General features: G+C 40.6%; 2 protein-coding genes across 2 annotated transcripts in view; one reads left to right on the forward strand and one right to left on the reverse strand.

Annotated features, from left to right (window-relative positions):
• Positions 1 to 16,512, reverse strand: part of LOC138740289 (phosphatidylinositol 3,4,5-trisphosphate 5-phosphatase 2-like) — a 208,898-nt gene extending 192,386 nt beyond the window's left edge. The window contains exon 1 of the mRNA XM_069892720.1: positions 16,376 to 16,512. The gene's annotated coding sequence lies outside the window, so the exon portion shown is untranslated. The remainder of the gene's footprint in view (positions 1 to 16,375) is intronic.
• LOC138740294 (arrestin-C-like) overlaps positions 1 to 17,966 on the forward strand; it is a 30,775-nt gene extending 12,809 nt beyond the window's left edge. The window contains exons 8-16 of the mRNA XM_069892735.1: positions 2,775 to 2,910; positions 5,885 to 5,969; positions 7,499 to 7,571; positions 8,079 to 8,216; positions 9,074 to 9,157; positions 10,604 to 10,627; positions 11,626 to 11,672; positions 12,465 to 12,486; positions 15,115 to 17,966. Of these exons, the coding sequence (XP_069748836.1) occupies positions 2,775 to 2,910; positions 5,885 to 5,969; positions 7,499 to 7,571; positions 8,079 to 8,216; positions 9,074 to 9,157; positions 10,604 to 10,627; positions 11,626 to 11,672; positions 12,465 to 12,486; positions 15,115 to 15,214 (709 nt within the window). The 3' untranslated portion in view covers positions 15,215 to 17,966. The remainder of the gene's footprint in view (positions 1 to 2,774; positions 2,911 to 5,884; positions 5,970 to 7,498; positions 7,572 to 8,078; positions 8,217 to 9,073; positions 9,158 to 10,603; positions 10,628 to 11,625; positions 11,673 to 12,464; positions 12,487 to 15,114) is intronic.
• Positions 17,967 to 25,248: the final 7,282 nt, after the last annotated feature.

A 25,248-nucleotide genomic window follows, 5' to 3' on the forward strand; every position in this document is an offset into this window, starting at 1 on the left:
TTATTGGGGCCTCAGTTACTTGTGATGAAAACAGCCACCATTCATGACCTGGAGTTGTATTTATTGCTACCAATTGGCATCATCATTTTGGATTCACCAGTTTTTGGAGGCATGGAGGAGTTGTGGTAAGTCGATGTTGGTGCAGGGAACTCAAGATTCTCCAGAGGAGCAGCCTGTCCCCCACACTCTCCCCCACCCAAAGACGTCCATGAGCAAGAGGAGAAACCTTTTGATGACGACTTGGGAAAATATCAGTTCTCCTCTTCCCCTGGCATGAAAAGATCTCTGATCTCAGTCACCAGGACTAAAAGCTCCTGTTTTAATTGTGGATGAATGAAAGTTAATGAGTTCCCAAATCCACGAAGCTATCCCATTAAAGGAGAAATCGGTCACTCTTTTTCATAAGCTGAAACAGAAAACACTGGGCGATGGTGATGAAAATGCTGTGAAAGTTTAATTTAAGGTTAAATGGGTTGTTTGGTCGATTTTTGAGGCGAGAGCAGCTTCATAGTTTAAAGATACTGGAGAGAGAGAGTTCGGCTGATTCTGAAGCCTGCTGAAAAGTTCCCAGAGGAACTGAAGAAAATAATCACAGAAGGTGCTTATTTGTATAAGCAAGTGTTCAACTGCGATGAAACTGCAGTTTATTGGGGAAAAAACTGCCGACCGAGCAAGACATTCATTTTGATGGAAGAAAAGCAGGCAAAGGGACACAAGGCATCGAAGGTCAGGTTTAGCCTCATGCCTCTTATTAACGCCACTGGTGATGCTCTACTTAGGCCTCTGCTGGTGCACCATTTAGAAAATCCAAGGGCAGTTAAAGCCATTGATCAAAGTACATTTTCTGTTGTGTTTCATTCACATCCAAGCAGTTGGAACACCCAAGTGATTTTCTCGGAGTACAAGAGCAGATACGTTAGTCCTTTTGTTGAAAGATGCTGCAGAGAAAATTAAATTGGTAATAGGGGTCATTACCGAGTTTGGTGGGAACATTCGTGTTGTGTTCTTAGCGCCGATCATTGTTCCAGCAGTGTGACCAAGGCCACAATTAAAGCTTATTACATGTAAAGTGTGATGTGTTTTATTGTAAGATCTATTAACAGACAGGGCAACTCCAAAGCATCTTTGTGAGAGATCTGGAACGACTACAATATAAAATTGGCAATCAGCACCCTTTGAGGTGCTCTCCAGATGAGAAATTGCGTTTGGAGGAAACCGTCCCAAAGCAGCGAACAATTTTAAAGGCAATAGTGAATTTGGTTAAGGAGGCCGGGTTTGTGGAAGTTGGCGAAAATAATGTTGAAGAGGTTTGGCATCCCATGACCAAGAACTGACAGATGAAGACCTGATGGCAAATGCAAGAGGAAAGGCTACGAATCAAAACCGAATGCAATAGCGACCAGCCTGAAAGTGAACTCATCCAGGAACTGAACATGAAGCACCTGCACGCAATTTTCACCACGATTAACAGAGCTGCAGTGATTGCAGAAAAGTAGGACTTTAATTTTGAAAGGGTACGTAGGCTTAGGGCAACTTTGCTGGATGCTTTGAGTGCCTACAAAAAACTGTATGACAGAAAAACACGTCAGGCTGAGCAGTCAAGCATATGGTTATATTTTAAGCCTTCCACATCAGGCACAGCAGACGACAAACCTCGACCTTTGACATCGAGGCAGGCAGACATAGATAAAGGTGTAGACATTAGTGACCTGATGGATTCAGATGACCCTCTTCCTCTCTCTCCTACGTCCCAGTTTTCTGTTCCTCCCACCACCCCAACCACTGAAGACTCAACCTAACTACACTGTACAGTCATTATTTCTACTTTCTAGGCTGTGTATTTATCATATTCCTGCTTTTAATAAATGTTAGTGTTCCTTTAGGCTTTATGTGTTATTTGGTGGGTTGTTTTTTGGGTCTGGGAACACTCAAAAAATGTTCCCATAGAAATCACTGGTATTTGCTTCTTTACTTTACGCCATTTTGGCCTACGAAAGGTTCCGTAGGAACGCTATAGTTCGTAAAGCAGGGTATACCAGTAGTAAGAACAAACTTTTATTGAATCTTTTCCTTTATTCATTTAGTGCCGCTGGTTGGCAACTGCAGTTGTAATTCAGTTCCGTTGGGTTTGTACCTGGAAATCAACTGCTAACAAGTCTTTATTTCTTCATCTCTTCACTTCATTTTCAGTTCTATTCACAGCTTTGGGTCATTTACTTACAGTAAAACCCCTGGTATCCAGCACCTATGGGGATTGGTAGGTGCCAGATAAGTGAATTTGCCGATTGCTTGAGGCTGCTGAATTCCAGATAGCGGGGATCTTACTGCATGAAGAAGAATCAAACTGTAAAAGAGTAGGATCCATTAGTAGGAACCACCATAGCACATGGGAGAATAGATGGATAAACATCATCAACAGTTGACTCTGGGCTTAGAGCAGTGGCAGAAATTTTTAAACTGTTACTTAGCAATATTGTGGGAAAGAAAAAGAAAAATTATCACTCAATAAATGAAATGCAGATGAAGGAAATCTGAAATAAAGCAAATGCTGGAAGTCTCATGGCATCTGCAGAAAAAGCCGATGATTCAGAGTTCTAGATTCAAGACCCTATATGAGTTTCTCCACAGATGCTGCCTGACCTGCTGAGTAGTTCCAGCATTTTCTATCTTTATCTTGATATGAAGTTGTGTTTTATTCACCTCAGGGTGTGTGAACCAAATATAATGTTAATTTTGTGACGTTGAAATGGTTGTGGTTCTGCTTCACTTGACAGGAATTCTGTGAGGCTTATCATCCGCAAAGTTCAGTACGCCCCAGAGGAAAGGGTATTGCCACCCAAAGCAGAAGCAACTCGCCAATTCCTCCTATCAGACAAACCACTGCAGCTGGAGGCGTCACTTGGAAAAGAGGTTAGTTGCAATCAGATGGCGTCCAGAATCAATTGCATCTGGATGAAACAGAGGCTGAGCTGCCTGAAGGTCAATTCACTTCAACATTGAGAACCCTAGGTGCAGCAGTGAGAGACAGTTGCACCGTATGAACTGCCATCGAAAGCGAGCTAATCAAGTGAGACATTGTGCTCTTAACTGACAAAGTTCTTGTGCTAACAATTATTGAAAGAACAGCAGGGCTTGGTTAGCATTGGCCACAATCTATCCCACAGTTCGATGTGTGTAAAATAACACGTGTCCAAGAAACGGCATTACATTGTATGATCCTTTATGCACTTTGTTATCTAATTTCTTGAACAATCTTTTGAAAATTGGGAAGTAATCCTATTGGTCATGAAGTCTATGATTTTCATTGTGGACACACTGTCGGCTTACACATTCATGCCGGAAGGACCTCGGAAATGGAGACTCATATCTAATGTGATGAAGCACACAGCCCATGTCTTTACTCAGCTGTTGGCCCAGCACATCTGACCAGAGTGGTCTCCTAACCTCTCTTGCAGCAGGAGAAGGCCTCTAGCTTACCCTGCCATTCAGTACGATCATGGCTGTTGTGTCTCAGGCTTCATCTCTAGTGCGTTGTTAATTTCCTGAGCTTTTAAATATTAATTACTTTTGAGCTGAGAACCAGATTCTGAAAAAAAACAAAGCTGAGTAGGAAAAAAAAATGTTCTACCGTTTAATTTTTTTGGAAAATGTAATTAATTTTTATAAAAGCCCTAAAGCAAAACAGAAAATAATCCCATTTAATCCAATCAGTGGATAGAGGACAGTGCTGGATGATCTATTGCTAAGTAGTAATCCCTGTGATATTTGCAGACTCAGAAGTCCTGCAAGCCTTGGTGAATACCCTTTAATCCTAAATACACCCAAACCTCAATGAAAATACTTTTTTTTTTAAAAAGTTACATAAAATGTGGATAAAACAATGTATTATAATGCATTGGTGTCATCTGTTTCAGAAAACACACAGCAAACAATGTTGAGCATTGATATTATGAGAGGGTACTGTATATAACCATGAGGTTCACCATTAAAAGGCAAAGATGACCTATAGGACAGCTGATCAGAGAGTCTTAGTTGTATGGCCTGGAAGAATTTAAACCTCGTCTTTCTTCCCTTAAACAGGTCTTTTTAATTTAGATGAGGGCAAGCTTTGGGATTCACGGTCATTTAAATTTAAAACAATCCAGTGATTAAAAGACCAATAGTCTATTTAATGATTTATATATATGCATATATATTGGAAATGAGACAACACAGGAGGAGGAAAATTATGCTTGTAAAAATAAAATTCACCAGTCCTTCCATCCCTTACTTTTTAAATTTAAATTTTTAAAATTTCAGCCCACAAGTCCGTGCCGCCCAATTAACCTACATCCCTGGTACATCTTGAATGGTGGGAGGAAATTGAAGCCCCTGGAGAATACCCACGCAGACACAGGGAGAACGTACAAACTCCTTAAAGTCAGTGCGAGATTCGGACACCAGTCCTATTTGCTGGTGCTCTAAAGGCATCGCACTAACCGCTAGGACAAATATGCCGCCTGTCAGAAGACATAACCTGTTTGAAAGGTTTAATGGGGATTTCATTGTATGGAGAATCTCCTTTGGTCTACCTCTGATGCTGTTAGATCCTTTCTGAGGTAAGGGGAGCAAAACTGGGTGGTGTATTCCAGGTGTGACCTCACCAACACACTAAAAAAACATCCCTATTATTAAACTCCAGCCCCTTTTAACCAAAGGCTAAAATGCTATTTGTTCTCTTAACTACATATTGGACCTAGTTGCTTGATTCATTGATTAGAACACCTCGATCCCTTTTAACTTCACTCATTTGTGGTCATGCTCCATTCAGATAATAATCAGCCTTTTAATACTCTTTGACCAAACCTCACACTTCCCACAAGAAACACCATTTGCCAAGCTTTTGCCCAATGACTCAATCCAATTATATCCTGTTGCAGAACCACACTGCCCTCATCACAACATATCCTTCCACCAATTTTCAGATCATCGTCAATCAAGGAAATCTTACATTTTATTCCTTTCTTGAGCCATTAATGCAAGTTAAAAAAAAACAATCGAAGGCTAAGAACCTCTCCCTGGGGTACTCTATGTGACAGACAGTTTTCAATCCATGTGAAAGCAATTCCTCCGATCATTGGCATCTTAATTTATGCACCAACATTTCCTGTGGCCCCTTGTCAAATCAATTTAACTGCTGGTCCTCAAACATTTTGCTGGCCAGCTTCCTGCTTGAAAAGGATTGCAGGCTGCAGGAAGACAGTAAAATACCAAGAGGCAAAAAATTTAATCTCCTGAATTGACTTGAACATCAGCATGGGACACATGAAAAACACCCGACAAAGGGCTGGGAGCGACGCTGGCATTGCTCAACCTCAGGGAAGAGAACTTGTGATAACAGAGGTCAGACTTTACATGTCATGCCTTTCATGCCACTCCGGGATGTTATTAACATCAGCCCCTTAAACTCAATGCTCTTTTATTCATACTTTCCAATATGCTGGTCGACACCAACTGCTGGATTGAGAGTAATGGAGAATAACATCTCTCATCCTCCAGTCCCTGGACCTCTAGTTGGTCCGTGGGTTCACTTTCGGTAGTCTGCAGTGATGACTAATATTACAAACTAGGGTTTAACTGGGCTGTAATATTTCTATAACATAAAACAAAAATTTCCAAAATTCACCAAAACTAAACTCTTGGTCAGTGGACTGGGAAAGGGCTTGAGCTTGCTAGAGAAACCCTCCCCCCCCCCCCCCCCCCACCACCACTCCCCACTAGTGGTCTGTGGATTTGTCACAGGTGATCTGCGGAAAGTAAAAGGAATACTTAAGATGGTGAAGAAAGGTCAAGAACTACTCGGGTAGAGAATTGTTGGGAAATGCAAGCTCAGTTTCTTTTTCAGATGTACTACCACAATGAACCTATAGACATCACTATCCATATCTCCAATAACACCAGCAAGGTGGTGAAGAAGATTAAGTTATCAGGTGGGTATGCTTTCTCACTTTGAAAATTGCGCATACAGTCCATGTACAAGGTGTGGCACAGAGGTTCTGACATGAATGCGACCAACTTGCCTGGCACCACTGGTGAGCAAATGGATGAATAGAAGACTGGATATTGGGCCAAACGGTGTTTGATCCAGCCACCTGCTCTGCTCATCCCCCAGATGTTTGGAGCCTTGAAGTGATCTCGAGGGTTAAAGGGTCATGCGCCTTGGGAAACTGTCCATGCTGACCAGCAAACACCCTTCACACGAATCTGATAATAATCCCATTTCATTCCCACTACCTTCCTATCCATTTCCCCCTCATCTTCCACTCACCTACAATTTACAGCAGCCAAATTAGTTCACTAACCCACCCATCTTCAGGATGTGGGGGAAGCTGGAGCACCAAGAAAAATCCAAACAATCACAGGAACAAACATTAATGTTAATAATAATATCAACTTTTATTATCTCGAGCAGTCGTTTTCCCCAAACCTCTTTTCTTTCCACGCACATACCACTAAGTATTCCCTAGGCCATCTGAGATTAGTAAGGGATCGCTTAAGGTGGTATGTGGGTGGAAAGAAAACCCTTGTTTTAATCGTATCTAATTGACTCATTACGTGTATGGTTTCATAACTCCAAAGGAAATGGACCAATAACAATTTTTCTCAAGCAAAATATTTCAGTAACAATTGGGTCTAGAGCAATGGTTCTTAACCTCCCTTCCCACTCACATCCCACCTTAAGCCATACAGTAAGAACTTTACCCTAAGACCTCACTTCAGTGTAGAAGCAGAAGTAATCGTAACTGTTTAACACACATAGCATTACTATTTGGGAATGAATTTCTTGGCTACCACATTAGGCCTATCCTGGCGACAATCCCAGTTTATAGCAACGTGGTTGATCCTTATCTGCCCAGTTTTGTGTTTAAGATAGTGTGACAGATCACTGCCTCAAGCTTAATAAAAGATGGACTGCAGTTACTCGAGGGTCATGCGCCATGGGAAACTGTCCATGCTGACCAGCTTCTGGGGCAGTTAGGGTTAGGCCATGAATGTTGGCCTTGCCAGTATATGCCATAAAATGAGTAAAAAGTTCTCTAGTAGAATTTATGAAACGTGATATGACATTGCCAATACATTACCAGTGCCAATTCCATTCTTAATCCTTGGTTCTGTCTGAGTCACCTGCTGCTAATTATAAATCTTTTATTTTTCAATTAAACTGCATGGTACTTTCTCACACCAGCAAGCAAATCTTTACACTCGTCAGGAAATCACATTGTGTGCTCGAGGATGTTCTTCCAGTCACAATCGGGGAATTAGAACATTAGCAGAAGCTGAAGTGTGAACGGAGAGAGGAAAAAAATGCAGGCAGCGTGTCTCCAGAAAACACACAGAGCAAGTGTGCTTTATGACATTTGATTAACTGTTTTATGTCAGAAAGGGGCATCACTTGTCACTGTCCTGCCAAGGTTACTTGTCAGTTCCAGTGAATTATATTGTTTTTTTATTCAAACAGTTGATCAAGTCACTGATGTAGTCCTCTATCAACTTGACAAGTACACAAAGACAGTTGCTTCGGAGGAACCTGAGTGAGTAATATGAAATGCATCACCTCAGCAGGGGGGGGGGGGGGGGGTGTGTGTGTGTGTGTGTGTGTGTGTGTGTGTGTGTGTGTGTGTGTGTGTGTGTGTGTGTGTGTGTGTGTGTGTGTGTGTGTGTGTGTGTGTGTGTGTGTCTCTCTCTCTCTCCAAGGAAAGTACCATGAAAAATAACCACACGTCTCACAAGGAAATAGAGGAAACATTCACAGCCCACTGTTAGTAACATGGATGTATCAGCCAGTTATTGCATGTTAAGCTTATCACATGTCTGTTTTCTCAGCTGGAGAATAGTTCAACGCACAGCAAAATAAATCAATAGTTTTAAACTTAGCACTAAAAATTGCACAGCTCAATAAATAAATGATGTAGCCCTGAATAGGGGTCTAAATGTATAAGATGAGCACATTGTACCCGTTTAGTTTAAAAATGAATTGTGAACATGTTAACCACGAAAAGCTGGCTTGATTTTAACCTGTGATTTTTGTGTGATTCCAGTGACACTGTGGCTCCCAATTCAAACTTCACCAAAGTTTACAGACTGACTCCTGGTCTGGCCAACAACCGGAAGAAACGTGGCCTGGCCTTGGATGGGAAACTTAAACACGAGGATACTAACCTGGCCTCCACTACCATGTAGGTGCCATGACTGGCAGCACAATCTCTTTTGTCCAGTCCATGACTTTCACGCAATATGACATGATTAAAACATGAAACTCTACCTGATGCCGTCTGTGATTGTAGTAAAATAAATGTTGGAGGAACTCAGCAGGTCTCGCAATGTCAATAAGAAGTGACAATATACTGTACAACCAACGTTTGGACCTGAGCCCTTCCTCAAGGGACGAGGTCATATAAAATATGATGTAGTCACAATTGAATCCAACACTTGTCCTGTTATTCATGAGCATCCAGGGAGGAGCTCAAGTGAAAATTAATATATTAAACAATATTTTAAAATTATTCCCTCATACATTGTACCAAATTCTTTTCTGCCTTTCACACATCTCCCTTTCCAATCCTGTAGCCTCAATTTTCATTTTGTCCTGTCCATTCTTTCCCCAGCACTTCCCTTCTCCCTTCCTTACTATGTCATTCTATTTCATACCTTCCCATTTCCTGCATCTTATTCCAGTCCAATGTCTGGTCTCACCTCATCCCTACCTAACATCTGATCCAATTTAGTTAATATCCACACTCCTCTCTACCAACTTCTAATGGATGTTTGCTCAGTTTTTCAAGCCAATCGTGATCTTGGCTGTAGCCCATCAGTCCTCTCTTCCCATAAAGCATTATATTGTCTCTTCTCCATCAAAACAGATGCTTTATGTTAGAGTAAATGATGAAAAATGAGAAATAATTTCAAGGCCAAAGAAAATGTAAATGTGACATCATAGAAAATTCAACCATATTGTTTTCTAGCTCAGTCTCTCCATTCTGTTTTACCTAGCTTGGTTTTAGCCGCCTTTGCTTCTGTTTCCCTGTTGATCTAGGCTCAGACCAGAACTTGATAAAGAGGTCCTTGGAATCCTTGTCTCCTACCGGTTCAAGGTGAAACTGATAGTCTCCCGGGGAGGGTAAGTAACATTACTTTATCCATGGTTTGGGTCATAGCTTTAATTCTCAGATTTACTTTGCTTGTGATTAAAATTCATGCAAACTCTCAACACCTGCATCAAAGATAGAAATACTATTTTAACCATCAGGTGTTCTCCCCCCCCTCCACCCCCCAAATTAGAATTTAGTCATATCTGGATGTAATCTTGGAACAGATTTTCTGGCACATAGTGTGGTAGAAAATCCTTTCCAAAATTGGGAGCAATTTTACCAATTTATTTGAGTGATTATACAAGCGCCAAGATTTTTGAGACTTCATTTTTTTTACTACAGTATTATCTCTTTTACTGAAATTACAGGGTCATATTTATTTACAGCCCTGCACCAGACTGACAAAAATCAATAATTCTGTGCAAATTTGGTGAACTCTGGGAATCACTCCATCACTGGAGGAAGCCCTGAATCATCTTCAAACCTCCTAGCTGTGGTCAGTGAAAAGGAACTCGGGGGGAGGAGGTGTTCAGCATGGACAAGAAGGGCTGAACTGGCCTGTTTCTGTGCTGTAATTCTCATATGATTGGTTTATTTCCTTGATTATTCCAGTTACATCATACTTCACCACCATCTCACCACAAAGAGGAGACAGACTTTTTTTAAAAATGATTTCATTGGATTTAGGGTGGCAAGGTTGGTGTAGTGGTTTGAGCAGAGCTGTTACAGTAACAGTGATCTGGACCAGGGTTTGAATCTCACTGTGTCTTTAAAGAGTTTGTATGTTCTGCATGGATTTTCCCCTCAGGACTCTGGTTTCCTCCCACCATTCAAAAAACAAACAGGGTTTGTAGGTAAATTGGGTATAATTGAGAAGCTCAGGTTTGCAGGCCGAAAGGGCCCGTTACCGTGTTGCATGTCTAAATTGATTTTTTAAATGATAAATTGTTTACAACAATTCAGGAAAAACTTCTGCACTTGGTGAAAAGGGCATAAATGTAGAACTCACGATTACCTGAAAATGGTTGGTGCAAGAAACAGTCACATTTAAATGGGAAGCTAATCAATCATGGGAAAATGAATCAGTGGAGATTTATGGGAAAAAATGATAATGTGCCTCCTACCTAACTTTGTGGTTCGAGTCTCATCTGTAAAAGTGGGTGAACAAACATGCACCTTATTTTTACTTCAGCTTTGCAGCACATTGTGTGAACCTGAATGAACTCACCTTAATTTAAAACAAAAAAAATGAACGTAACTTGTTTCCAAATGGTTTCTCTGAAGCACAGTAATGAAATAACGAGAGTTCCTTTGGTGTCGAGCACAAGGGAAGGTTGAACAGAAGAGGTTGAATTTCTAAGTGATGTTAATGAACCATGATGGGGTGGTGCCAAAAGATGACCTTCTATGCTTTACCATTTTCTAATTCAATGTACTTTAATTATCAATCATGTCTTTGTTTTTCCTTTCTTTAGAATTCTTGGAGATCTCACTTCAAGGTAAAAAGGAATACTTTATAACCAAAGCATAAAAATGTTAATCATCTTGAATAGGGTTTTCATAGACATTGTTTTGGAGGAATTATATGAGATTTCCCTTTTGATTATAACATAAAATGCCATTGACACACAATCAAGACTGATAGAAATGTATTGCAAGTTACACAGCATCTGTGCAGAGAGAAGTTGATGGTCATTGTAGCACTGAAGATGGGAACAGCTGTTAAATAGATTAAAATGAACATCCAACCAGAATTACAAGGTTGAGAGATTAATAAGTACAAGATTCCATACTTACCTATAGGTGATAGCCTGAGTAACAGGAGACTTGAATACAGCTGCCTCAATCAGCCTTCCATACATATGAATCTTTCTTCCACATGCTTATGGCCACAAATGGTCAGGAATGATACTGCCCAATAAAGACCCAGGTAATCTTTTTGTTCCAGCCATATCAATCTTTCATTTCAGCACTTTGTCTTCTCAACAATAGTGCAGATAATTTGTTGACATAGAAAAGCTACTGACCCAGTATCTGTTCAAATGCTTCTGCATTCCCAGCACTTCATTCACACTTGTTCCAATCTATTCTTCCTGCCCTCTAATCTCATGAACAATGCTTCGAAACACCTTCTCACCCAACTACATGACCATCCAGTTTTGGTCTTGTTTGCAATAATTTTCAACCTTCCCAAATAAAACACATAACTCTTCTGTTCCCCTTAAGGAAATAAAAATTGTCAGCCATGTCAGGCAGCATTTGTAGAAAGAGGACCAGTTATGTTTCCAGTCTGTTTCTCTCTTCACAGATGTTTCCAATATTTCTGTTTTCATAATCTTAGATTTTATGTAATTTCCAACATATTAGGCAAGATTCTTTTCTGCCCTACAAGGATAATTTTACAACTATTCCTAAATTAAAGATCTAGAGTGGTTTATTTGATATGAACAATTTCTGATATGTATAACATCTGCATTCTGTTTCTGCTGTGTTTCAGTGAGATGGCAGTGGAGATTCCTTTTTACTTGATGCATCCTAAACCCAGTGAGGGTAAGTCCGGATTTAGAATTACTTTCAGTCAGGAATGTCCAGCTTTCACGTACACAATTCAATTAGAAAGCTTAGTTGGAGTGACTGGGTTATTGACATGTATCCCAAGATGTAATGAAACGTTTAGATGTGTGTGCTATCCAGGAATCACAGGCATGTGATGATCCCACGATTAGCTTTAGGGGAGAAATCAGATCCAGTCCAATTGAAAGGCCAAGATTCAAATTGGTCAAGTTTGGAATGAGCCAAGAATAATGGGATCCAATGGATTTGAATTTAGAAACTTGCCTGAAGCTCCACGAGAAAGTGTAAGCAATAATATATTTTTCCTGAAGAGAACTTGTTTGTTGAATTAAAAGCAGCTGAAAGACATCAATTGTTAACATGCCATAACATATTTATGGAGCATACATCTAATATTATTTCATCTTGAAATTTGTAAGGATTGGAAAATATTGCAAAACGAAATGCCACAGTACTTGCTTGTAATAAATGTCCTATTTTTATTAACATTCTCTCCTAATTTTGCAGTCATGAAGTAACTTCTCAGCTTTCATTCCTTCCTTCTACCCCTAAATTGTAATGTGTTTCCATATTTTTTGTAAGAGCAATGTCTTGACATGTTCAAAAATGAACAGGTGTGAGGGTCAATACAGGGCCTTGGCTGGGATTATGACTTCTGTTCTGACACGTCTTTTCTGCAAATGGTCTTTCCTTGGCTGACACTTTAAAAAAAACTCAAGGAGTAGCAGATCATTTGTGGCTAGAAATCAATCATTTCAGCAGGCCACATGGTTTCCTCTGCCAGGTTAAAGGAGTACTAACGCTTCAACAAAATAAATTCATGAACATGGCAATCGGAATGTCTCATTTGCCCACCACATAAAATAATCACCATCACCAATATGACGACTATTTAAGGTTATTTCTAGACATTTAATTAAAAATCAAACTGTTCAGTCAAATAATGATATTGCCATTTTGCATTAATTGCTTCCCCAAAATCCCAACTGAGAGGTATGTGACATTTTGCTGTTTCACCTCTCATTATTCCCAGATAAGTATCATTTGTCATTTGGTGAATGATCCTTATTAATGTTCTGGCTGTAGTTTTCTCACTTTCTTGCATTAATTTTAACTCTAGCAGAAACTGGGAAATTGTTTGGTTCAATGTGGTCTGATGACAACAGACTAATTGTAACCTTCTTGTCAACCAGTCAACAAAGACCAGTGTCAAATGACATAGGATAATGTATCTTTCTTAAAACTTTTAAATTTAGAGACAGAGCATGGTAACAGGCCCTTCTGGCCCATGAGCCCATGCTACCCAAATATGTTAATTTAACCTACTAACCACCCCAAGATTTTGGAGGGTGGGAGGAAACCAGATCACCCAGAGGAAATGCAAAATGGGGAGAATGAACAAACTCTGTATAAACAGTGCTGGATTCTAACCCGGGTCACTGGCACATTAATAACATGGCCCTAACCTAAATACTAACTGTGTTGCATATGTATCCATCTATGGGCATACAAAACCACCCCTTCTCCTCCCTGATAACCTCCCTTGTGGGGTGCCCCACTTGCTGTTTTCCAGTCAACCATTTTTAACTGTTTCACCAGGACTGACCAGCAGAAAGCTGGTCCAGATTTAGACTCAAGCCAACTATTTAAATATTTGTCATCTCTTTGTATTTTGTCAGTATTCACTTTGAACTTCCATAATCTGACAATCTGCTCCAATATCCTACAGTCCAGATAATTTCTTCTTCAACTTACTCTTTTTCAAAACTGCTAGAACTTGTTATCAGCTCCTAAAAACTGATCAGTTTGACCTGGACCTTCCATTTCCATCCAGTGGTACATGATATGTCAGCATGGAAGTGCTGAGATCATGTCAGACTGAAAGGAATAGGATTACATACTCTTCACTTACAGAGGAAAGCTAATCACTCGAGGAACCATCGTCCAAGGCAGGGAGAATCATCTAGTAATGAACTATGAAGGGGTCATTTGGACACTTGTATTTGCATAGCTTCAGATAATGATCAAAAGAAAAAACACAGTCCATATGATATTGCTTGTGAAAGTGACGTTGATTGTATTAAGAAAGAGAAACAAAATCTGTAGATGTAGGACTCTTGAGTGAGAAGCTGGAGGAACTTAGTTATTCAGGCAGCATCCATGGGTGGAAATAGTCTGTCAAAACTTACATTGGGGCATCTATGGAAATAAAGGGTTCCGAGCCAAAACAACGATAAACCATTTCTATTCCTGGATTTTACCTGACTCACTGAGTTCTTCCAAATTCTCATTGCTGGCTCTTTGGTAATAATCTTAGTCCAGATTGTGATTATGTTAATGTGTCTGATTCAGTAGAGTTAGGCCAAAGTAGATACATTGCAATCATTGTTATTCCTGTCTCAGTGGTGTTAGGTGTTAAGCCCGAAGCAGTGTATATTTGAGCTAATATACAACATGTCCTTCATTTCCTAACCTAACCATTTCTTGCTTTTTCATTTTTTCACTGCTTCAACTAAATTACAGTCAACACCAGGTAAGACTGCAATGTCATAATAGGATACACAGAAATCACTCTCTTCATTGAAGTGCAGTAAATTGCACTGTAATATTCAAAGTAAAATTTACAAGGAAATTCCGAAATAGTTGATGATTTCAAGAAGTAAGTGGTGGCCTTTCCCCTTAAAACTTTGACCTCCGTCCTGTTCATCTGGTTTTTTTTTGATCATGAGAGTTGAGGTAAAATTATTGGCTAGGACCCCAAGGAAAGCTTCCCCTCTCTTCTTTGAACCAGGATTTCTTTTGTTTGCAGCTGGGATTGAGGTACTCTCTCCCCATTGGACCAGGGCACTGGTTTGGATTAAGTATTCATATTATAATACATCAAAAGTGTTTGGATTTTTGAAGTTAATGATGGTTTCAAGAGAAGGTAAAGGCGCTTGGCATGTTTGAGTGACAGATTACTTCCCAGAGGCAGCATGCTCTTGTATAGATGGGAAAAAAAAACATTTGCATGGTTTCTATTGACAATGAATGAATTATATTCATTAGGAGGCAAGAACCTGTCTCACAAATATTAGGGCATAACTGGGATTCGAACCCTTTGGGGCTCCCATCATATGCCTGCTGTAAGGGAAGCCACTTATGAAGAATTCCAGCGATGGACCAGAATGAAAAGTTCCTTTCTCTTTATGGGCAATAGTGGCAAACATCAGTTGGTTGACAATGAAGGTGAAATCATGTTTTTAAAAGATTGGGAATTGATGGACAGCTTTGTAAACTGGCACAAAAGAAGAGCTGAGGCTTGAAGCCCAGCAACCTCGTCATACTAAAAGGCAGGGCAGGCTTCAGGTTCCCAATGGGCTATTTCTGCTTCTATATCCATTAGTGTTTTCTTGTGTACACCTCTTCCTAGCGCTGAAGACATTGTAATTGAAGAATTCAATCGCCAGAAGATTGACGGAGAAGTAGATGACGACGAGGAAGAGAAATTAGCAACAGGAGGAGAAAATTAAGGTTCGAAGTACGGCAGAAAGGAAGGTGAATGCAAGGTTGTAAGAGATGAAGACCATTACAGTAAAGTCTCTGTTATCCAGAACTCCAGCAAGCAGCAGCTTCAAGCAATGGGCAAAAAAATTGCGGGAAATGACTAGTTAAAAAATATGGAGGTTTAAAATTGGCTGTCCTGCAGTTCATTCACCAATCCCACAACACACAATTTCAAGCAACAGGAAAATTCACTTATCCAAGCATCTACCAATCCCCATAGGTGCTGCCTACTGGGGGGGGGGGGTTTACTGTAATGAAAGAGCAGATTTACTTCCTTTCAAGGGCTGTGATTGTTCAACTTTGTTAATCGTGTTCCAGCAATCTGGTCATTGGCTGAGCCCTTCAAAAATTGTTAAAGCATAAAGCAGGTGCCGGTTTAATCCACTAACCCAAAATTAGAAATGTGTATTTTAATAGATAGAAGTCCTAATCTCTATTGTGTGAGTGAATCAGATTTTTTTTTAATTTAGACGAATAGCACAGTAACAGGCCATTTTGGCCCAAGAGCCCTTGCTGCCCAATAACATCCAATTGACCTACACCCCTGGTATTTTTTTGAATGGTGGGAGGAAACCAGAGCCCCTAGGGAAAATCCATGCAGACACGGGGATAATGTACATACTCCTTACAGACAGCACTGGATTCAACCCCAGTCCTGTCACTGGTGCTGCGCTAAGCACTTTGCCAACCATGCTGCCCCAAATTCTTTTGTGAATAACAACTGAAGAATTTTCCACATTTAAGATTGAGCATCTGAAGTGTGTCTTGCTCCATCCTGGCCTCCACCCACTTGGATTTGAACTGAACGCCAGAATTCTGTGGGGAACTTGGCATAGCAGCAAAGTTCAAATGCAGACACAATTATGGTCTCAAATATAATGGCACTATGGAAAAAATGAACTGTTTTTGTAAACTTTTTTCCAAAGTGTGGCACACAACAGATATAGTAGGCTCCCAAGGGGCTTTCCTCTTTAAATCAGTTCATTGCCAAGAGGCAAGAGATCCCAAGTCTGCCCAATCCATTGATGCTTGGAATAAAGTCTAACCTCTCACCCAACACCCTATCATCTCAGCCTCTCTCCCAGCATCTTACTCCCTTTTTAAAAATTTAGATAAAGGGTCCTGACCTGAAATATTCATTGATCACTTCTACCGAAAGATGTTTCTCGACCTGTTGAGTTCCTCCACTACCTTGTTGTTTGGCATTGATGCTTGCAGTCTTCTACCGTGCCTTTTTAAGGCTCCAGTTGAATCCTCCCAGAGTTTCTGTGGGGGAAAAAAAATCCAATCATATCACTTATTTTTCATAAAATTTGTATCCTCTCTTCTTCAAACTCAATCCTTGACGTAATGCATTTCCATATCGGCCTGCCTTCAGAACTAAGGCCACGACACCAACCACCTCAACACCCCGATAGTTCACATCTGCCCTGTTTCTTTCCTCCATGTTCCCTGAATTATACCAGTAACATTTTATTTTGGTGCAGCATTTAGAATTGAAAAAGAATGTGTATGAAACCTCTGAAGAGCTTGTACAAATTTGTGCTTCTAGATGTGGAACCCAACATTCGATTGACATTTTCAATGTCTGCACCAGTTTGTATTTTCTTTGAAAAATGACAGGTTTCTTGCCATGAGATGTGTTGCACTGAATGAACCCATATTGTTCGATATTTATGAGACATGATTTTTCTCTAGGGAGCAAGAAGACCTTAAATTCAATTTGTCATTTGTCTAAATAGCAGCATTGTATTGTGATAGGTAATGTCCATTTCTCCTCTCCCTAAGATGTTTATTTAATTAATCTTTCAATCTGGAATGCACTTCTGTTCAATTGTTAATCTGTCCTGCTGTTCAACAAGTATTGGGCTGGCAGGGATACTTTAACTATTTTCTTCCCAGGACAATATTATCACTGCAAACAGAGGTCAAAATGAGCAACTCAAGAGAACTTATCCCTTGAAAGTACTCAATATTTAAATCTGACTAAAACAAACTGTGCCTGGCCCCAAATAAGGTGTAGTTAACATTATGGATCTGTAAAATTCATCTTGCTGTTTTAACAGAAGTTAAAATTAATCAGTAGCCATTCTTACAAACAGAGCATCAGGGAAATATTTATGGGATGGTTTGACTGGAATTATTTACCATAATAAAGATGCTTAGTGAGATATCAATTCAAAATTGTTGACAATGCTCCAAGCTATTAGATTCACTTTGACTGCAAGGTAGGTTCATTCTCTTAGAAACAATGCATTTTATTGTTTGAAGAGTAATGTGATTCTAGTAAATACTAGAGAGAATGTTGTCCATGCATAGCTTATGTCATCCTGATGTTGAAAGTGGAGTTACCTTCAGTAATAATTTCATTAAAATAAGAATTGCTCTTAATATTGATGCTGTACAGTTCTTCAGAGTGTTTGATCACATTCTGTGATTAGGTCAATGAAATTAACCAATCCGAGACCAAGTATCATTTCAGATTTTATTTCATAGAGTAGATGGCCATCTCCACTGCTATCCGATTCTGAAATTTACTTCTACAGCATGTTTAGATAGAGACAAACAAACTGTTACAGAAATAGATCACATCATGGGATAAACCTGCTGAAAAGTACATCAAGACCTAGACTACAATTTTTGTCTTTTAAAATCTTAAGTTTTGTCTAGTGTGAAGACTGCATCAATAACCATTGTTAGTGTCCTGGACCACAATTAAGGTTGCAACTTAGCTTCTAAATAATATCTTGCTGAACAGACAATGTAATTAAAATGGACTCTCTACCAATTATGTCATCCTTTATTCATAACATTTCTTCCACAGATTCACAAACATTTGTTTGCATCAACAGGGATTCTTCCCATTTCCCTTCCCCTGCCATACCTGTAATGTGAATATTCATTGCCGAGTTCTTCATTACACAATTCAACAATCAGTGGAGGTCAAATATGAGAATCTACATGATTCACTGTTACACAATTCATCTCAGCAGGTGAAAGACCACATTCTGAGGTTATAACCAGGTTGGGAAAATTGGGCTCCCCCTGCTCTTGTCCAATTCTTGGTCCAAGAATTTACATTTCCAATATCTCTATTACTTACTTTTTCCCCAGCAAGCTACCATGGCTTACAATTAATTGGCACAGGCTGAGTTTACTCAGAACAAGCTATCCAAAACTGGTTTCAATTTATAAAATATGCATCCACCAAAAGAGGAGCATAGTTCATGCTGTGGCCTGACTAAATTTGTAATCCTGCACAAATCCTTTGAATGTACTGGACCGGACTTTTGGGAGGGGGGGGGGACCATATTTCACTGAACACTTTCACTGTCCACATCAATGACAGGGATCTCCCAGTGGCCAATCATTCCAATGCTTCACCACTCTCATAGGAACAGAGGAAGTAGGAACAGGAGTAGGCCAAAAATGGCCCATCGAGCCTGCTCCGCCATTCAATACGATCATGGCTGATCTAATTTATGACCTAACTCCATCTACCTGCCTTCTCCTCATATCCCCTAATTCCTCTATCGTGTAAAAAATTATCTAACCGAATTTTAAATATGTTTAATGAGGCAGCCTCAACCACTTCCCTGGTTAGAGAATTCCAAACATTCACTACTCTCTGGGAAAAACTATTTTTCCTCATCTCTGTCCTAAATCTACTCCCCCGAATCTTGAGACTGTGTCCTCTGGTTTTAGTTTCCCCGGCCAGCTCAAAAAACCTTCCTACATCTATCCTATCCATACCCTTCATAATCCTATATGTTTCTATAAGATCTCCTCTCATTCTTCTGCACTCGAGCAAATACAATCCTAGACGATTTAATCTTTCATCATAAGTCAACTCCTTCATCCCAGGGATCCACCTAGTAAACCTCCTCTGGACCGTCTCCAAAGCCAGTACATCCTTCCTCAAATATGGAGACCAGAACTGGACACAGTCCTCCAGGTGCGGTCTCACCAGTACCTTATACAGTTGCAACATGACCTCCCTACTCCTGAATTCAATTCCTCTAGCGATGAAGGCCAACATTCCATTTGCCTTCTTAATAACCTGCTGCACCTGCAACCTAACTTTTTGCAATTCATGCACAAGCACTCCCAAGTCCCTCTGCACAACAGCATGCTGTAGTTTTTCACCCTTTAAATAATATTCAGCTCTTTTATTTTTCTTGCCAAAGTGGATAACCTCACACTTACTAACATTGTACTCCATCTGCCAGACCTTTGCCCACTCATCCAGCTTAACTCTAACCCTCTGTAGACTCTCCACATCCTCATTACAATTTGCTCTTCCACTCAATCCACAAACTTGGCTTCACTACATTTTGTCCCCTCCTCCAAGTCATCAATGTAAATGATGAACACTGACCCCTGCAGCACCCCACTTACCACTCTCTGCCAACCTGAAAAACTCCCATTTATCCCGACTCTCTGCCTCCTGTCAGACAACCAATTTTCAATCCAGGCCAATATACTTCCCCGGATTCCACATTCCTGTAACTTACTGACAAGTCTCTTGTGCGGAACCTTATCAATCGCTTTCTGGAAATCCAAATATATAACATCAACCTGTTCCACTCTATCCACCGCACCCATTATATCCTCAAAGAATCCCAACAAGTTTGTCAAACAAGATCTTCCCTTTCTAAAACCATGCTGCGTCTGCCTGATTGAACCCTTACATTCCAAAAGTTTCACTATTTTATCTTTAATGACGGCTTCAAGCATTTTTCCAACTACAGACGTCAAGCTAATTGGCCGATAATTTCCAATCTTCTGCCTACATCCCTTCTTAAAAAGTGGCGTGACATTTGCTGTCTTCCAGTCTGCCGGGACCTGCCCAGAATCCAAGGAATTTTGGTAAATGACCACCAACGCATCAACTATAACTTCTGCCATTTCCTTCAGAACCAATCCTTGGATGCATATCATCAGGACCAGGTGATTTGTCTGGCTTTAGTCCCACTAGTTTCTCCATCACTACTTCCTTTGTAACAACTATTTTATCAAGGCCCTCCCCGACATTCGCATCCTTAACTCTGCATTTGGGCATGCTGGATTGTCTTCTACCTTGAAGATTGACAGAAAATATTTGTTCAATGCCTCGCCATTTCCTCATTTTTTGCTACCAGTTTTCCTTTCTCATCCTCCAAGGGACCCATGTTAACTCAGGCCACCCTCTTCCGTTTTATATATTTATAAAATTTTTTGCTTTCTGTTTTTGTATTTTGTGCCAATTTACTTTCATAATTCTTTTTCCCATTTCTTATTACCCACTTTGTAACCCCTTGTTGTTTCTTAAAGTTATCCCACTCTTCCAGTTTCCCACTGCTCTTTGCAGCTTTGTACACCTGCGCCTTCAATTTTATACTCTCCTTTATTTCCTTTGTTCACCACGGTTGATTTTTCCCTCTCTTGCTGCCCTTTTTCCTGACCGGAATATATTTTTGTTGAATATTACAAAATATTTCTTTGAAGATCTTCCACTGTCCCTCAACTGTTTCATCAATTAGCCTGTGCTCCCAGTCCAATTCCTTCCTCATCCTATGGTAGTCACCCCTGTTGAAGCATAATATATTAGTTTTAGATCTAACTATTTCCCCTTCCATCTGAATGAGAAATTCAATCATACTATGATCGCTATTTCCCAGATGGTCTCTGACTATTACATCATTTACTCTACCTATCTCATTGCACAACACTAGATCCAGGAGAGCATTTTCTCTTGTGGGTTCCTTAACATGCTGCTCAAGAAAGTTATTGCAGATGCATTCTATGAAGTCCTCTTTCAGACTCCCATGACCAGCTTGATTTTCCCAATCTATGTGGAAGTTAAAGTCCCCCATGATGACTGCCGTATCATTATTACATGCCTCACTTATCTTTCTATTTAGTTCCTGTGCCACTAAACTATTGTTATTTGGTGGGCGATAGATAACACCCACCAATATTTTTTTTCCCTTTGTTATTCTTTATCTCTACCCAAATGGACTCAACATTATGCTCTTTAGATCTTACATCATCCCTCACTACTGCCTGGAGCTCATCTTTGATTAACAGTGCAACTCCACCTCCCTTACCATCCTGTCGATCTCTTTACACCACCTGATACCCTTGAAAGTTTAATTCCCATTTAGGGTCACCTTGTAGCCATGTTTCCATGATGGCTACCAAATCATAGACATGGGTACCGATTTGTGCATCAAATTCACTAGCCTTATTTCTAATTCTACGGGCATTCAGATAAAGTGCCCTTACGCTCTTTTTAATAGCTAGTGACTTCTGTAACCTTTTCTTTTGATTTTTCTGCCCACTGTTTTTCTTTGTAATTTTCTTAAGACTATCATTGACCCGAAAACTCACTGCACCATCTGATTTTTTTTTTTACTTTCTCCTCCCAACATTACTTTTCCTATTTTACTTTTCCTGGCCATTACTTTATCTTCCTTACCCTTTTCCCTATCACTCTGGTTGCCATACCCCTGCCAAATTAGTTTAAACCTTGGCCCACTGCTGTACCAAACATACTTGCCAAAATGTTGACACCTTTTGGATTTAGGTGCAACCCATCCCTTTTGTAAAGATCATGCCTTCCCCAAAAGAGATCCCAATGATCCAAGAAGCCAAATCCTTGCCTTGTACACCAGCCCCTCAGCCACACGCTCATTTTCCTTATCCTTACATTCTTTTCATCACTTGCATTTGGAACAGGTAGTAATCCCGAGATCACCACCCTAGCGTTCCTGTCTTTCAGCTTTCGTCCCAGCTCACTGTAATCCCTTTTCATTACCTCCTCCCTTTTCTTGTCAATGTCATTTGTACCAACATAGACAAAGACATCAGGCTGCTCTCCCTCTCCTCAGAATATTTTGGACCCGATTTGTGATATCTCGTATCAGGGAGGCAGCATACCATGCGGGTATACTTATCTGGCTCACAGAACCTCCTGTCTGTACCCCTGACAATAGAATCCCCAATAACTACTGCATTTCTCCTTTTCCTTTACTTTTGCACCACTCTGCCAGGCTCATTGCCATTGACCTGGTGCCCGTGGCCATCTTCTGTCCGGTCATCTCCCTCAACAGAATCCAACACAACATAACTGTTGCTGAGTGGGATAATCACTGGTGTGCTCTCTGTTTTTCTCTCTTTTTTCTTCCCCCCCCCCCCCCCGACGGTTTCCCACTTACCTGACACGGGTTCTGGAGTATTTATCGCCCTGAAAGTTGAGTCGATCAATTTCTCACTCTCCCTTACAAGCCGCAGGTCATCAATCCGCAACTCCATATCCCTAATTCGCTCCCTTAGTAACTGCATCTCGGTACACCTGGTGCAGATGTGGCCATTTGGGAGGGTGGAGGTCACCCATTGTTCCCACATCTGACACCCAGTACAGAGCACTAACCCTACTGGCATGACTCTGAATACAAAGGCAAATAACTCAGCTTACCTTTTCTCCCCTCCCTCCCCTTTCACTCCTTTTATTGGCCCCTTGACCAATTAACCCCGTCACTTCCAGCAAGCTCCTCCTCCTCTGACTCACAGCCCAACTCTCTCCAAGCTCCTCCTCCAACTCCCAGCCAAACCAAGTAGGCCCAAGCCCCGGTAAGCCCCCGACTTTAATAGCTTACCTTCTCCTCACTTTCAGCAAGCTCCTCCTCCTCCGACTCCCAGCCAAACCAAGTCCCAGATCAACATGTCTGTCCATGGCCTTGTGCACTGCCAAACCAAGGTCACCCATTAATTAGAGGAGCAACACCTAACATTATGCCTGGGCACTCTCCAACCAGATGGCATTAACATCAACTTCTCCAGTTTCTGCTGGACCACTCCCTATTCTCACTCTCTTCCCTATCCCTCTCCTTCCAGTTCTCCATCTTCTCCACTCACAGAGCTATTCCTCCCCACCCTCCATTTTCTATTGTGCCCTCCCTCCCTTCCTTCTTTCTTTCTTTCCCTCTTATCTGAACCCCTGTGCCCTTTCCCCTTCCATTTTGTTCAGGCACCTGCTTACATTTTGCTCATACCTTGATGAAAGGCTCAAGCCTGAAATGTTGGTTATGTACCTTTAAGAATTATAAATGACACTGTTTAACCTGCTGAGATTCTCCAGCATTGTGTTTTTACAACAAATCCTTTGGATGTCTACTTCAGGATCACAACTTCCATTTTCCATCCCTCCACCATCACCTGCAGTTCAGTTGCTCCCCAAGAGGTGGCCACAGACAATCACACTTCAGCTGGTCCTCAGTGGATTATCAGAGTGAAACCCTTCCTCAGGACTTCATCTTGAGAATGCAATTACTTCAATAATTAGCTGCCCTTTTCCTTACAGACTCTGCAGAAACCCAGCTACTAACACAACCCAAGCCTTCAGCAACCCTTACTGATTCTGTGCTGAAAACTGTCTAAATAATCACTCAGCAAACAATTTGCACCTGTTTGACAATTTGTATTACAACTGTTCCTGAAGGTAGCATTCCAATTCCACTCCAGCTAATTGTCAAAGAATGGTGAGATATTAGATCAGTGCTTTTCAAACTGCCCCCTATTCTCACATTCCACCTTTATCAATCCCTATGCCATCAGTGTTCTGTGATTAGTCAGGGATTGTTTAGGTGGTTTTAATTATGTCTAATTGACTCGTTATGTGCACGGTTTCAGAATTCTAAAGGAAATGGGCCAAAGATAATTTTTCTCAAGCAAAATATTTCAGTAACAATTGGGTCTAGAGCAGTAATTCTCAACCTTCCCTTCCCACTCACATCCCACCTTAAGCAATCCCTTACTAATCACAGAGCATCGATGGCCTAGGGATTACTTAAAGTGGGATGTGAGTCTGGGGGGCAGTTTGAAAACCACTGTATTAGATAGACCATTTCAGCCTTTTAAAAATTCTATCTAAATATCTGGGGATGCAGTCTATCTTTACTTCACAAATGAAGTGCTTAAGAAGATGTGCTTCCGGACAAGAAAATGGTACAAAATGTGTGGTCAGATAATTGGTACTTTGCCTCTTTTTCCAATATTCATTTTTTTAAAATCTCACATTTCTCTTTATGTTGTCAATACAAAGAAAATGTGGTGACCTCACATCTAAAAACGTGTGCTTCATCTAAATGTGTGATTTGCCTTTATTCTTGACTGTGGGCCTTCGCTCTTATCCAAACAACAGACCATTGGAGATAAAAAATGAGAGGCAATACCACCAACTGAATGGCACTCCCTGTTATTGCCTGCTTCAAGTTGATTTTTTTTTACATTTTAAATTTGGATGTTCGGCACGTTAACGGGCCCTTTTGACCCATGAGCTTGCGCTGCCCAATTACACCCAGTAAGTTTTTGAAGAGTGGGATGAAACCGGAGGACTCCGAGAAAACCCATGCCAACGTGGGGAGAACGTACAAGATAGCGCTGGATTTGAACCCTGCTCGCTGGCACTGTAACATGCCGCCAGTGCTGCCCCACTTCGGTTTCTCTTTCCAAGAATCATGATCTGTAGAATTTGTTGTTCAATAACCTTTGTTCTTATTTTTATTTTTACTCTCAGGATGTAGATTTACTGTCTAACTATGTGTGCAACACCCAGAGTTGTGTGCCAAATGATTCTCAATAAGGATTACAAGGTATATGATTCATTGGCTACGCATCTGGTCCTACATGAGTGGTACAGCTTGGTGTCAATTCACACATACACTGCACACTGAGTACAAAGAATAACTCACTTCTGTTCAGTGCTGTACAGCTAATGAATGCAGCAACATTATTTCCTGTGCTCACCAGATTATAGACTGATCCACTGCGTGCAATACTGGTTCAGAAGGTGATGCTGAGACATGCACATGCCACAGCAATCACCAGGGGCACTGGAAATCATTTGGATCTTATCCTGAATGTGCATTGCAGGATGGCTGTCAAAATGAGGTCCACCACCTTCTATCACATTACAGATGTCAATGGTATCTCAGGTCTGGATGAATATAATGGGATG

Source organism: Narcine bancroftii, chromosome 8 (genome assembly GCF_036971445.1).
Source record: "Narcine bancroftii isolate sNarBan1 chromosome 8, sNarBan1.hap1, whole genome shotgun sequence".
Classification (NCBI taxonomy): domain Eukaryota; kingdom Metazoa; phylum Chordata; class Chondrichthyes; order Torpediniformes; family Narcinidae; genus Narcine; species Narcine bancroftii.